At 33.5% G+C, this 12204-nt stretch overlaps 1 protein-coding gene across 2 annotated transcripts in view; it reads left to right on the top strand.

Moving 5' to 3' along the window:
• Positions 1-12204, top strand: part of LOC120332201 (serine/threonine-protein kinase SMG1-like) — a 53003-nt gene that overhangs the window by 29277 nt on the left and 11522 nt on the right. For both annotated transcript variants that reach the window (XM_078119113.1, XM_078119114.1), the window contains exons 38-58: positions 174-233; positions 620-842; positions 1320-1431; positions 2226-2359; positions 2661-2876; positions 3596-3715; positions 4381-4506; positions 5031-5132; positions 5377-5523; positions 5727-5811; positions 6224-6369; positions 6664-6777; positions 6854-6988; positions 7668-7859; positions 8104-8349; positions 8673-8849; positions 9112-9286; positions 9805-9929; positions 10350-10490; positions 10695-10817; positions 11443-11638. In XM_078119113.1, the coding sequence (XP_077975239.1) occupies positions 174-233; positions 620-842; positions 1320-1431; positions 2226-2359; positions 2661-2876; positions 3596-3715; positions 4381-4506; positions 5031-5132; positions 5377-5523; positions 5727-5811; positions 6224-6369; positions 6664-6777; positions 6854-6988; positions 7668-7859; positions 8104-8349; positions 8673-8849; positions 9112-9286; positions 9805-9929; positions 10350-10490; positions 10695-10817; positions 11443-11638 (3095 nt within the window). The remainder of the gene's footprint in view (positions 1-173; positions 234-619; positions 843-1319; positions 1432-2225; positions 2360-2660; positions 2877-3595; positions 3716-4380; positions 4507-5030; positions 5133-5376; positions 5524-5726; positions 5812-6223; positions 6370-6663; positions 6778-6853; positions 6989-7667; positions 7860-8103; positions 8350-8672; positions 8850-9111; positions 9287-9804; positions 9930-10349; positions 10491-10694; positions 10818-11442; positions 11639-12204) is intronic.

Genomic DNA, 12204 nt, shown 5'->3' with positions numbered 1-12204 from the left:
GGTGTGTTAGATTGACTGAAGCAATGCTAAATCAAAAAAAATTCAGTACTTCCATAAACACTGGTTTCTTAGTGTCAGTGGCTGTTGGTTCTGGTCTTTGTTTTGATTGAAAGTGTAAAACGCCTATTTTAGAGAATTTATATATACGTGTTAAAAAATATACTTTTTTTCAGGCGATTGCATCAACTTCATGATGAAGCAAAGAGAGTTAACTCAAATCATTCTCTATCGAAGTGAGTTGTTTGGTATTAACAAGGTCTGTGAAATCACAGATAGTCCCATCTGAATTCTTTTTCAGAATATTTAACTTGTCCTCCAGTACAACAATCGTTTAAATAATTAATACTTTAGCAATCCATTCATTGATGGACAAATAGTTTACTCATCTGAATACATTTTGAAATAACATTTTCGAATATAGAATATCAAATATAACCTGAATTAATTTGCATGTTCATCAAGAAAATTTCAATATAGTTTTGTAAATTGACTTGTTCTTAGGAAATTTACATTTAAAAACTTAGTTTTTATTTTTTTTTTGTTTCATTCAAAATCTTCAAGACCAAAGCTCTACTCTCTTTTATATTTCCAACATATGGTATTTTTTGTATTATTCAAGGGATGAAAAGAACGCAATTCTAAAAGAACAACAGCAAGCAGTGATGCGGCCTATCGTTTATGCATTACGTCGAGTGCAAAGAATCACGAACGCTGCTCCGGAAACTCCACACGAACAATGGTTTGCGGAAAACATGCAGCCAATCATTGATCAAGCAATGACGAGATTGACTGATCCTCCGAATCCACAGAATCCTAATTCTTGTTGGTCAGGATTTAAACAGGTTTCTTTGAAGTGTTGTTTGATGAGCAAAAGGGGTTGGTTAGTTGTTAAAGCGTTAGACCTTATCATGATAACATAAATTAATAAATTATTGAAAACACAGAATCCAATTCTCAGTCAGTTTACTGATTTGTCACACATAATAAGAAGCATGTTTCATCAATAACTTACAAGAAAGAAAAGAGTCAAATGTCAGAATTGCCTTGCGAAAAAGGGGCTTCAATAAGAATAATTGCCAGATTCACTTCAACCTTCGGCAGATAAAAAAAAACAAGATTGCAGTGATTCACAATTTTCTTCTGAACTAATTCGGAAAAAATTCTATTCGATTTAATTCGAAAATTGGTTTCGAAACGTCCAGCCCTGATATTGACAACTATATCAGAATGGACTCGCCTTGCTGTCCACATAAATCAGAAGTCATATAATAACTCAATCTAGTCAAAATAGTCAACGTTAACATTTTTCCCATTTTTAGCTTCACTTCCAATTGAGCACTAGAGCAAGCAAACGAACATCACAAATTCTTAATCTTGGTCAAATTAGTCCGAAGTTGATGGGCCTCAATGCAACAAGTATGCCCATTCCAGGTAATGGAATTAGAATACGGCAATAATATTGATTTTGGGGCTCGTAGTACATTGGATGAAATTTTTACTGTGAATTTTGTATCATTTTTTTTAATGCAAATATGCTAGTTACTATTAGTATACATGGGTTTAAATATGAGGGAGGTTATATCTTTTGAAATATGTAAATCAGGAATGAATGCTTTAAAATAATACTGTGAATTTACTGTGAATTTTGTATTAATTTTTTTAATGCAAATATGCTAGTTACTATTAGTATACATGGGTTTAAATATGAGGGAGGTTATATCTTTTGAAATATGTAAATCAGGAATGAATGCTTTAAAATAATTTCTTTTTTCAAGATAAATCCCTTGGCCATTTTTTAAAATTTTTATAAATTATTCTTCATCATTTCAGATAAAAATCGAAAATATGGTCATAACTAAATTTCATGGTATACAGTGGCCCTTTCCAGGTTTTTAGGAGAACCACCAATCGTACAGGCGATTTTCGTAATATATTGCACACCTTTCGCAGTGGTCAAAATACTTTCTAAGTTTGAATCAAAGATTCAAATAACAATTACCATGGCATCTCCATATCATCAATTTAGAATGTCTCTTCCAAAACAGGGTTTGAGTACTGTCATAGGTAGAATTTAGGATTTGATCATAGCTCAAGAAAAAAGTTGAAAAGCCTTGTAAAAACGTACTAAGTTGTTTATTCATGGGATTGTGGTACAGGTTTTTTAGATTATAACTATATGTTTAGATGAAATATGGGAATAGCAACTCATTTTTGTTCTTTTACAGGTGTCTCCATTGGCGGAAACCAAGTAACGATTCAAGGATGTAGTAGTGTTGTTTCAATTCTGCCGACAAAAACTAAACCGAAAAAACTGCAATTTATTGGATCAAACTGTCAAAGATTCACATTTTTATTCAAGGTGATTAAGAAAATTTTAATGAATTTGTCTCCATTCTTATCTGTTGTCAATCAAATGGTTCCTTTATACAACTTGAACACCAAAATTTCGACTCCTGACTACAGGGAATTCAAAATTCCAACACAAACTGCACAGCCACTTACTGCCCATACTGTTTGTTTACTTTGTTTCTTATGTTTTAGTTCAGGTAATATCGCTTAAAATGGTCAGCAAAAGTGACTATTAATACTTTACTATGTTGGGTGACCACTCATGACAAAAATTGCAAAAAATTTACTCAATTTACCATTCATATTTAAAGGGTTTGGAGGATCTTCATCTTGATGAACGTATCATGCAATTCTTGTTTATTGCCAATCAATTGTTGAGAAGACAACATAAATCCTCGGGATATGCAGCAAGACATTACTCCGTCACCCCTCTTGGTTCCAGGTCAGGTCTTATTCAATGGGTTGATGGAGCAACTCCGCTATTCACTTTGTACAAGAAATGGCAACAACGACAAGCCTTACAAGCAGTAAGTGTAATACTTGTGTAACAGGTTGTGTAGCATTTATCTCAAAACCCATGTTGGGAAAGCTCAGTCATTCTCCGAGTTGTATGTCAGGTCTTATTTAGTGCGTTGTTTGAGCGACTCCAATCTTTACTTCACAAGAAATGGCAAAATATACACACCTTAGAAGCAGTACAGAGTGGGTTGCTTGTCTAACAGGTTGCGTGACACTTAGCTTAAAAACATAATTTGCAATACTCCTGTGCTAGGTTCTAGATCAGGTCTTATTAAGTGTTTTGACGTAGCGACTTCATTGTTTAATTTGTACAAAAACGGCAAAAAAGACAGCCTCACAAGCAGTACTAAATGCGATGCTTGTCTAACAGGTTGTGTGACCTTTATTTTAAAAGATAATTTGCAAGACCCGTGTGCTAGGTTCTAGATCAGGTCTTATTACCAGTAAGTGTTTTGACGGAGCGACTCCATCGTTTACTTTGTACAAAAACGGCAAAAAAGACAGCCTCACAAGCAGTACTAAATGCGAGACCTCTATTTTAAAATATAATTTGCAAGACCCCTGTGACCCCACTTGGTTCCGGATCAAGTCTTATTCAGTGGGTTTACCAAGCGACTCCACTATATACTTTGCAAAAGAAATGACAACGAAGAAATGTATTATATACAGTATGATTCATATTTTGCCTAATATATATTTTCATATTTGTATTTACCTATTCATTCAGGCTGCTCAATCAGAATCAGGAATAGCGAAACCAATATTACGACCAAGTGTTGTTTATTATAATAAACTGAATCCTGCACTGAAAAAAGGTGGCGTCGATATTGACAAAGTTAGCAGAAAGGTAAACTGGATTTTAGCGAACTCAACTTAAAATCATGATTAACAATGTTGATTTATTACTTATCGATTTTAATCGGTAAGTATGTTGATAGGTATTTGTATGTCTGTATGTTTGTCTGTTAGATGCACGCGATATCTCACGAAGGCAAGATTGAATCTGCTCCAGATTTTGCATGTGCATCCATCTTATCTCAGACAAGAATCCTATTGATTTTGGGCAAATTATGCCGTATAATTAGCGAGTTATCAATCAATTATTGATATAGTGATCTAGATTTTTGTAAAGCGAGAGAATTTTGAGACCCGCCGAGTGTGTGTGTGCGATGCGCAGTGCGCAAGTTACAAGAGCGGATGAATCGATACTGCAGTTTTTGTTTTGGGGGATCCCCTAACTATCGATCGATAAGGGTAGATCGGTCTTCGTTTTCCAACCGATATTCTCGTTTTGGATTTGCTCCATAAGCAGTTCTCACACATATAAGTATATTATGTAATTGATTAGCAAAAGAATATTGTGAAAGTGAATGCTGAAATATCAAATTTCTGCCATTGTTTGCCGATTCTTGTGTTAGACTACGGGGATTTTAATTCTCAAATGTAGTTCAAGTCAAAAAATGTTAGGTTTTTGAGAAATATGTTTTTCTGAGTTTTCGTTTTGCTATGCAGGATTGGCCGAACAACATTATGCGAGATGTTCTCAATGAATTGATATCAGACACTCCACCTGATCTTTTGCAAAGAGAACTTTGGTGTACATCAACTAGTGCAACTAAACTATGGGACGTTCAACAGGTATGCAAAAGTTAGAATATACATCGTTCATATGTATGAGTTATGGATATTTATCAGCGAATTTGTTAAAATTGACTTGGTTTTTAACATTCAATGCCAGTATAGTCGCTCAACTCACTCACTGGACAATCATGCTCACATTTAAATCGTTTTTATGCTATAGATGAGTCACAATCTTTTGAGTGTCGCTGCTCGAATATTCTTCATCAATTTACGATGTTTAGTTAGTGTCATTTTCGCTTGTTGCAGGAAAGTTGGTGTTTTACTAACACGGTATAAAGTAATGAAATTTAGCGGCGACTTTTCTTCCGCAGTAAACTGTGTGGTTTCTTTTTTCTCATAATTTGTGTACAATATCATTTTTATTAGTTAGAAAAATAAAAACTTGACTCTTGACATTTTTCTCTACTCTGGCCAATTTTGATAAAAGGAAATTGTTAACTTTGCACCTGCAGTAGTATCACACTAATCTCATACATGAACTATATATATTCTGTTTTTAAAAAAGCATCTCTTTTTTCCAGAAATATTCTTGCTCAACAGCGGTCATGTCGATGATTGGATATGTAATAGGCCTGGGTGATAGACATTTGGACAACGTTCTAATTGATCTTGAGAGTGGTGAAGTATGGCTCAACCTTTTTTGTGTTATATTTTTTCTATTTCGAAAAAATATATGATGATAATATTTTTTGCTTCAAAATATCAGAATACTTGTCAAAATATAGCTCTAGTAATAACTTTAAATGCGTAGAGAATAACAGATTCCCAAAATGTAGAAATAACAAATCTTATACAATTTCTATTCTGTGGAGTTTAATGATTTAAATTAACCAGTTATATGCCTTACATGTTTTTTTTTCATTGCAGGTCGTCCATATTGATTATAATGTGTGCTTTGATAAAGGTACTCAACTTCGAGTGCCTGAAAAGGTGCCATTTAGACTCACTCAAAATGTCAAATGTGCACTCGGACTTACTTCAGTTGAGGGAGTGTTTAGATATGTTTGTGAGCAGGTTCGTACTTTAATTTAAATGTAGTTGGAGTTGAAATATGAATTGTTCATTTAAAAAAAAATTAGTGTTTTAAATTAGTGTAGTTTTTTCATTTTTGTTTATTATTTTAATAAAAAGTGTCCTGATTTTGAGAATTTGGTTGATAAAGAAAAATTGTTCATAAATTTTTTGTCTTGGAATTCACTGCTTTTTCTTATTTGAAGGTGATTTCAACATTACGCAAAGGAAGAGAAACATTGTTAACATTGCTCGAAGCATTTGTGTATGATCCACTTGTAGATTGGACAGGTGGGTTGAAAAACATTTTATGAGCTGTGTTTTTTTGTAGTTAGTGTTGAGTCTACGCTTTTTAATGGAGGTGGTGTCTGTCATATTTTCAAACTCCTTCGAGTTTGTCGTCAATGTCGAAATTCAATTTGTCTACAGAAAATAAAAAGCATTAGGTGTACTAAGCAATCTTTCAATTCAATGCAATCAAGGATTGCATATGTAGCAGTATTTTTTTTTTCAAAATTTAACTCGCTCTGAGCTCGATTTGAAATCCAAATTTCTTAGTCTGGAGTCTGAGCCAAAATTTCTATTTTGTCGGAGTTCAAGTCGATTGTAGATTATCCCCAACTCAACAGCCTTGTGCTTCACTGTAAAATGAACGATGAGGTTTCAGGAATCTGTAAAACGACAATTCAAACTTATTTTATAGGAACTATTGAAGGAGGTTACGCTGGAGCTGTTTATGGAGGAGGTGGACAGGGTGACGCAATGCCGATGACCAAATTAACAAGACATGATATGGAACGGGAAATATCGAAAAGTTTGTTTTCATCTCGAATTGCTGAGATGAAGCAGGTTTGAAATGTTTCTTTCGGGCCGCATTCATGGTTCATCATATCTAACTAGAAGAATATTTATTTATTCCAGAATTTGTCCAATAAGATGATATTATAAAAAAAAATAATAGAAATAGTTCAACAAATTAACTGAATTCATATAAACAATACGATAAATTCAATATTTATTCATGTACATAAAGAAATTGACAAGGTTTTGAAATTTTTAAAATTTCTATTTGTGAAATGGAAAGGACAAATGTTCATTCAACCATATGTTCAACCCTTGATTTTTTTTGTTTATTTATTGCAGGGTTGGCTTGAAAATCGAGACGAGATGGAAAAAGCTCTTTCAAACAGTGTTGATGAATTACAAAGATATAAGAAACATTTTGCTGCTCATGGTGACATAAATGAAAAAATTAAAGTAATAAAAAATTCTTTTTTCGGTTTTTTCTTGCAATATTTCTTTATTTTCTTTGAAAAATTCATCAATTTTTCAGAATCTACTAGAAATGAAAGTACAAGTCAAAACAGCGTCGACAAATGCACAACATCCACTGCGTAGTCTCAAACAAAGATGGTCACAACATGAAATACAACAATCGAAGAAGGAATCAGCTTTGAAGACTTTACACGTATATCATACTTGACTATATTACTTTTAATAGTGAAATAGGTGTGATCGTTAAAAAACTAATACTCTATCATGCGATTTTGGTAAAATTTGCAATATAGCAATTCAATGTATTTTGCTTTACCAATATGACAAGTTCTAATATAAATCTTGGTTTTAAGAAAAATATCATTTATATTCAAAAGAATTGTATCCTATTCCCTTCTCACAAAAGTTTTCAATACCAAATATAAACTGTTATCTTTTATTATTCACTCTAATTTTTGATGCAAAGGATTTTTCAGCAACATTAGATACAAGTGGTTCAATTAGGGTTGTGGTCTTGTGGCAAAATTAGAATTGACTCTAATTGGAAAAAATTTTGACTTAGACTCCAACTCAGTTGAGTGGTAATTTCGGATCCTGATCTCAAATTTTTGAGGAAATTAACTCTTGATAACAAAAAATCGGGCATATGCAAGCTTTCTTCAATAGACTGTTCAATGAATTTATTTTATTTTTTTTGAGTTTCAGTACAATATTTTATTTTGATTATCACCATGCAAAGTCTGAAATTCTGAATTTAGAATCTGAGAAGTTTGAAAATACAACTCTGACCACCACAAGCTACAACCCTGATTACACTGATATCTATTTTTCTGACACCCATGACTCAATATTCATTTCCATTTTGTTTTAAGGAAAAAATGACAATGTGTGACTCCAATATTCAAAAATACAAATCATTCCTTGCTATGCTTCAAACTCCCGAATTGGCTGGCTTACTAGCGGAGGTAACATGTCCGTTACAACTAGGAGAACCCATCTACCAATCAGCCACTTCTTTCTTAAACGGAGCAGGACAGGCTGCAATGGTCAACCAAGCACAAGCGGTATGTTTGGAATATTAAGATACTGTAAGCAAGATATAAAAAATTGTGCAGGCCGTATTGAACATGAATGTCATATTCTTAATATGAGGAGTTGTTTCGGCCCTGAATTAAGTAGGTGGTATGTATATATTGTTTGATAAAATGGCATTGATGTACTTACTGTCTTGCAATAAAACGAACATCCCAATTTTCGAGTAGTCTTATTCAAAAATGATCTCACTAAAAAAAAATTTTTATATTTTAGACTGAAAAAGACTTGGTATCTTTGAGTGAACAATGTAGATTGGCTCAGAGTTCATGCATAGAAATGCTGACAACATTCGCAGCGATTGTCGCACAATTTCCTCCTACTGCAGTAATCACCAATCACAGTGATTCAATATGGGGATCTCATCTTTCACAACTTGCTTCCAACTTCTCAGAAGAAGAATGTAACTCGGTACAAAATATCGTCAAGAAACAATTGTCGAGAGAATCAAAATTATCTCAGGTAGTTTTCATTTTGTGCTATCGATTGGGTTAACTAACTGTTCTCTTTCTATGCTTTTGTGCCAATACAAGATGCTTCAGTAAGAGTGAAGATAACTATCCTAATTGATTCAAGAGTCGAAACACTAGCAAAGTATCCATTACAGATTGAATAAATGAAGTACGGTAGCTTTATGCATAGGGAGGTAATAATAAAGAGTTCCAAAATAGGTGAAAGGATGAATTTACCGTTAAATGATAATTTAAACAAAAAAGCACTATGAATATCGTTGATAAAAAGTTTAAAAATGAAAAATGACGAACACTGACTAAATTTCTGTTTAGGCTCGCTTGGCTTCTGCTAAAGACACCATGCTTCAACAAGAAGTCGCAGATTTAAACAAATTATTGATGAAATTGTTGGAGCGACGAAACAGTCAACTTACAACACCGGCACAAGAGTGGGCCAATCTTGAGAATGCTGTCGCTGTGACAAGAGACTGTATCATTAGTTTTGTACAGGTACTGATCATTTGAATTCTTAGCATTTTCAATCGATTTGTAACTTTGGGTTGAAAAGAATTATGTCTCTGACTCTCGACTCTGGTTAAATTTTGAGAAAATTAAATTGTTGCTTTTTTCTAATCAAAGAAGTGTGCAAAAATTTATATATTCACGTATTGTAGCTAACTTTTTAAAATTTGGAAAATTAGATCAAAATTCAATTGAATCTAAATTAATTAAATTAAGCAAATTATTTTAACCATAAAACTCTTTTTCACAGGAGAATGGGATACTTGGAATGCATACGATATTAAGCATTCTCACACTGGCATTGATTGCATTAGCCCAAAGAGGTATTACTATGGAAACGACAGCCGCTAGTGCTGGTCACAGACTAGTTGACATGACATCACAAGATGGAGATTGGTTTCTGGAAGAACTTTGTAGCTTATTTGGTAATAATTTTAATACTTTATTGTCATGTCATAATAAAAATTCCTGTTATTTTTTTCTTTCTTTGCTCAAAATTATTTGTAAATACTTTGTCTTGAAGGTCATTTCCTGCCAGAGCAGGGTCTACTCAGCAACTAAAGCTGTATATTCGAGCATTGCTGTCTTTTTTGGTACTCCCATAGTGTGTGTACCAGGTTAGGGTTAGGCCATAATTTTATTCGATTTTCCTTATTTTAGTTCTATTACGAGTTTGGGGACTGTCTGTGTTAGCCAAGTGAATATCCCTCTTGCCCTTAGGTCTCAGTCTCTTTACACAACTTCATGTAATAGTGACGAACAAAATTAGTTACCTCCATTGTGTGGTACACATACTTCTGTAGCGCCCATTTTTCTGTAATCAAGATTTATTACTCTCAGATATGAATAATTTATAAATATATACAATTTGTTTTGGACATTTCTGGCTACAAAATGAAGTTATTTGTAATTTTATGGGTATTTCTAATAAAATCTTTTGCAGGAAACGTAGTTCAACTACTTCATGTTGGCGACCAAATATTGACAATGACAGAGGTTGGACATTCCGTTAACATAGAGGCTGTGCAAGCATTACTTACTGTGGATTCGTGTTTCAGATCTTTAATGGTGAGAAGAGATATATTTTTTATTTTAATTTACCGCAAGTTCAACAAAGATTAGTGATATATATTTTCATGCAAGGGCCAGAAATTCTCAAAAGTAAAATTCACCCTCTATCTACGAAGACTGCCTTTCTATTTCTTTGTGCTCTAAGTGGATTATGGAATAAGACCACTGCGCTAGACATTCTCTAATCAACCGCTCACGAAATTGCTGTTCGGTTATGGCTTTCCCCACCATCAAGTCCATGCATCTGAAACAAATACCTGGCTAACTAATCCTACACCAAACTTTGACTGGTAATCGGACTAGAGACCATGATTCGGCTCTCTTCTCCCCCGGGATAAATATGTAAATCATATCGTATCATAACTTTTCAATGTTATTATGCATTCCAAATAAGTCATGTTTCAATTTTGATTCCAGGACTTGTACAACAATTTCCGAAACATTATATTACCGGAAGCCGTTAAGTTATTACAATGTGAAGAACCGTCTGTCATAGAGATGGTGAATGAATTCAATCTGATTTTACAAAGAGAAAAACTTGATGATTTGGCAAAGCAGGTATTGATATTTTCAGTTTTTATATTAGTCCAATGGTCAGAGTAGTAGATAACTTAATAACTTGCTGTTGTTTGTTTAAAGAAATGTTTCCTTCAAGTCTCAATCAAAAATTATTAAGCTTTAGAAATAAAATCTTGAAATTGCAAATTCTTGTGCTGTAAAATATTTTTCAGTGTCTTACTCATCTTTTCTACACATATTCAGTTAACAGCGGGGTTACGTTCATCAGAAAGTAATTCATCTACTTCACAATCATGTTCCGAAGCTCTAGCTGTCGTAGAAAAAATGCAGACACAATATTCGTTACTGTTGCACGATGCAAGACAGGTTAGAAATTATTTTCAATTTTATTTTTTTATCTATTTAATCATTCTTTAGTGAAGTGTATTTTTACTCTGAAGAAGGCTCTTGAGCAGCAGACACTGATATGTGAGGACCCACCATTTTTGTAAAGATGCTCTTGGGGTTGCGGATATTTGCATTTCCACGCAATTTCAGTTTGTCAGTACCCAAAGATGAAAATAATCGTAAGGAAGTTATTAGTTTCATTTTTTTAAATTTGTTTTCTAGTCCGAACTCAATATATCACCCAGAAACCAATATATCATCCAGAACCCAATATATCACCACATATTTTAATTTCTTTTATAATACCTTCATGACATCACGTACAAACCTTCACATGACATTTGATGCAATCCATTTACCAATTGGGGTAGCTGACTCTGATAACCGTATGGTCGTATCGCTCCCAGCATTCTATACCAAAAACTTTGCGCTTGTTATTTTATTTACATGTTTATTATTGTTGCAATGATTGTTTTTCTGGTTGAGGAAAAATGAATCTTTCTCTCTCTATCCCTCAATTGGCCTTGATTTTACTGACCTCGCAATAGTCATTCGACCATCATGTCCAAAATATGTAAGCATTGCTCTCATGTTTTTATCTCAGGAGGAAAGACGACTTTTGGCAGGACAAATGTTGCTTCAAGGCTTTGACGGACTTTTCCGAACAGCCCATGCACGTTTCATGGATCTTATCATCGTCCACAATAATTTGATGGACAACATGCAATTCCCAGAATGGATCAAATATGTTGACGTATTACAGAACCCTGATGTGCTACAGAAAATCAAAAATATGCCAAGTGAGTACAAAGGCTGGGAAACAATTTATAACCCAATATTAGAAATAAAATATAGATACTGTATGAAATGAACCTTTTACCAACAGTTATAATAAATTTTCATTTTGTACTTCTTCATGGTGTTGTATTTTACTGTATTGTTAATAGATTTACATTGTTCTACTCTAGCTTTTATTCGATCGTTTTTCCGGATTTCACAAAAAAAAATTAAATTTGTTCTCAGTTACCCGTTATGATCGGTAGTGGGAATAGTTAACCCATCAATTATGGACTATGATAGAGGATAAGGCATTTTCGTGAACACAGGGTAGTCTATAAAATTGAACCCATTTGTAGAATTATAAAAATAAATTTACAAACGAACAATTAAAGCTATCTAACTAAAAAATTTGTCTGAGTGTCAAAATCTTTACGATGGCTATAATGTTCTTGCGTTGCATGCCATTGTTTTGCAAACAAAGTAGTTAAAGAGGGACCAAAAAAGACTCGTTACATCCCTGTTTTATTCAGTTTGAACCATGGACGTGGTACATACATTATCTTTTTATGTTTTGTTGTCAAATGCT

This window comes from Styela clava, chromosome 13 (assembly GCF_964204865.1).
Source record: "Styela clava chromosome 13, kaStyClav1.hap1.2, whole genome shotgun sequence".
NCBI classification, from domain to species: Eukaryota; Metazoa; Chordata; class Ascidiacea; order Stolidobranchia; family Styelidae; genus Styela; species Styela clava.
This window is presented reverse-complemented; position numbering and strand designations above follow the sequence as displayed.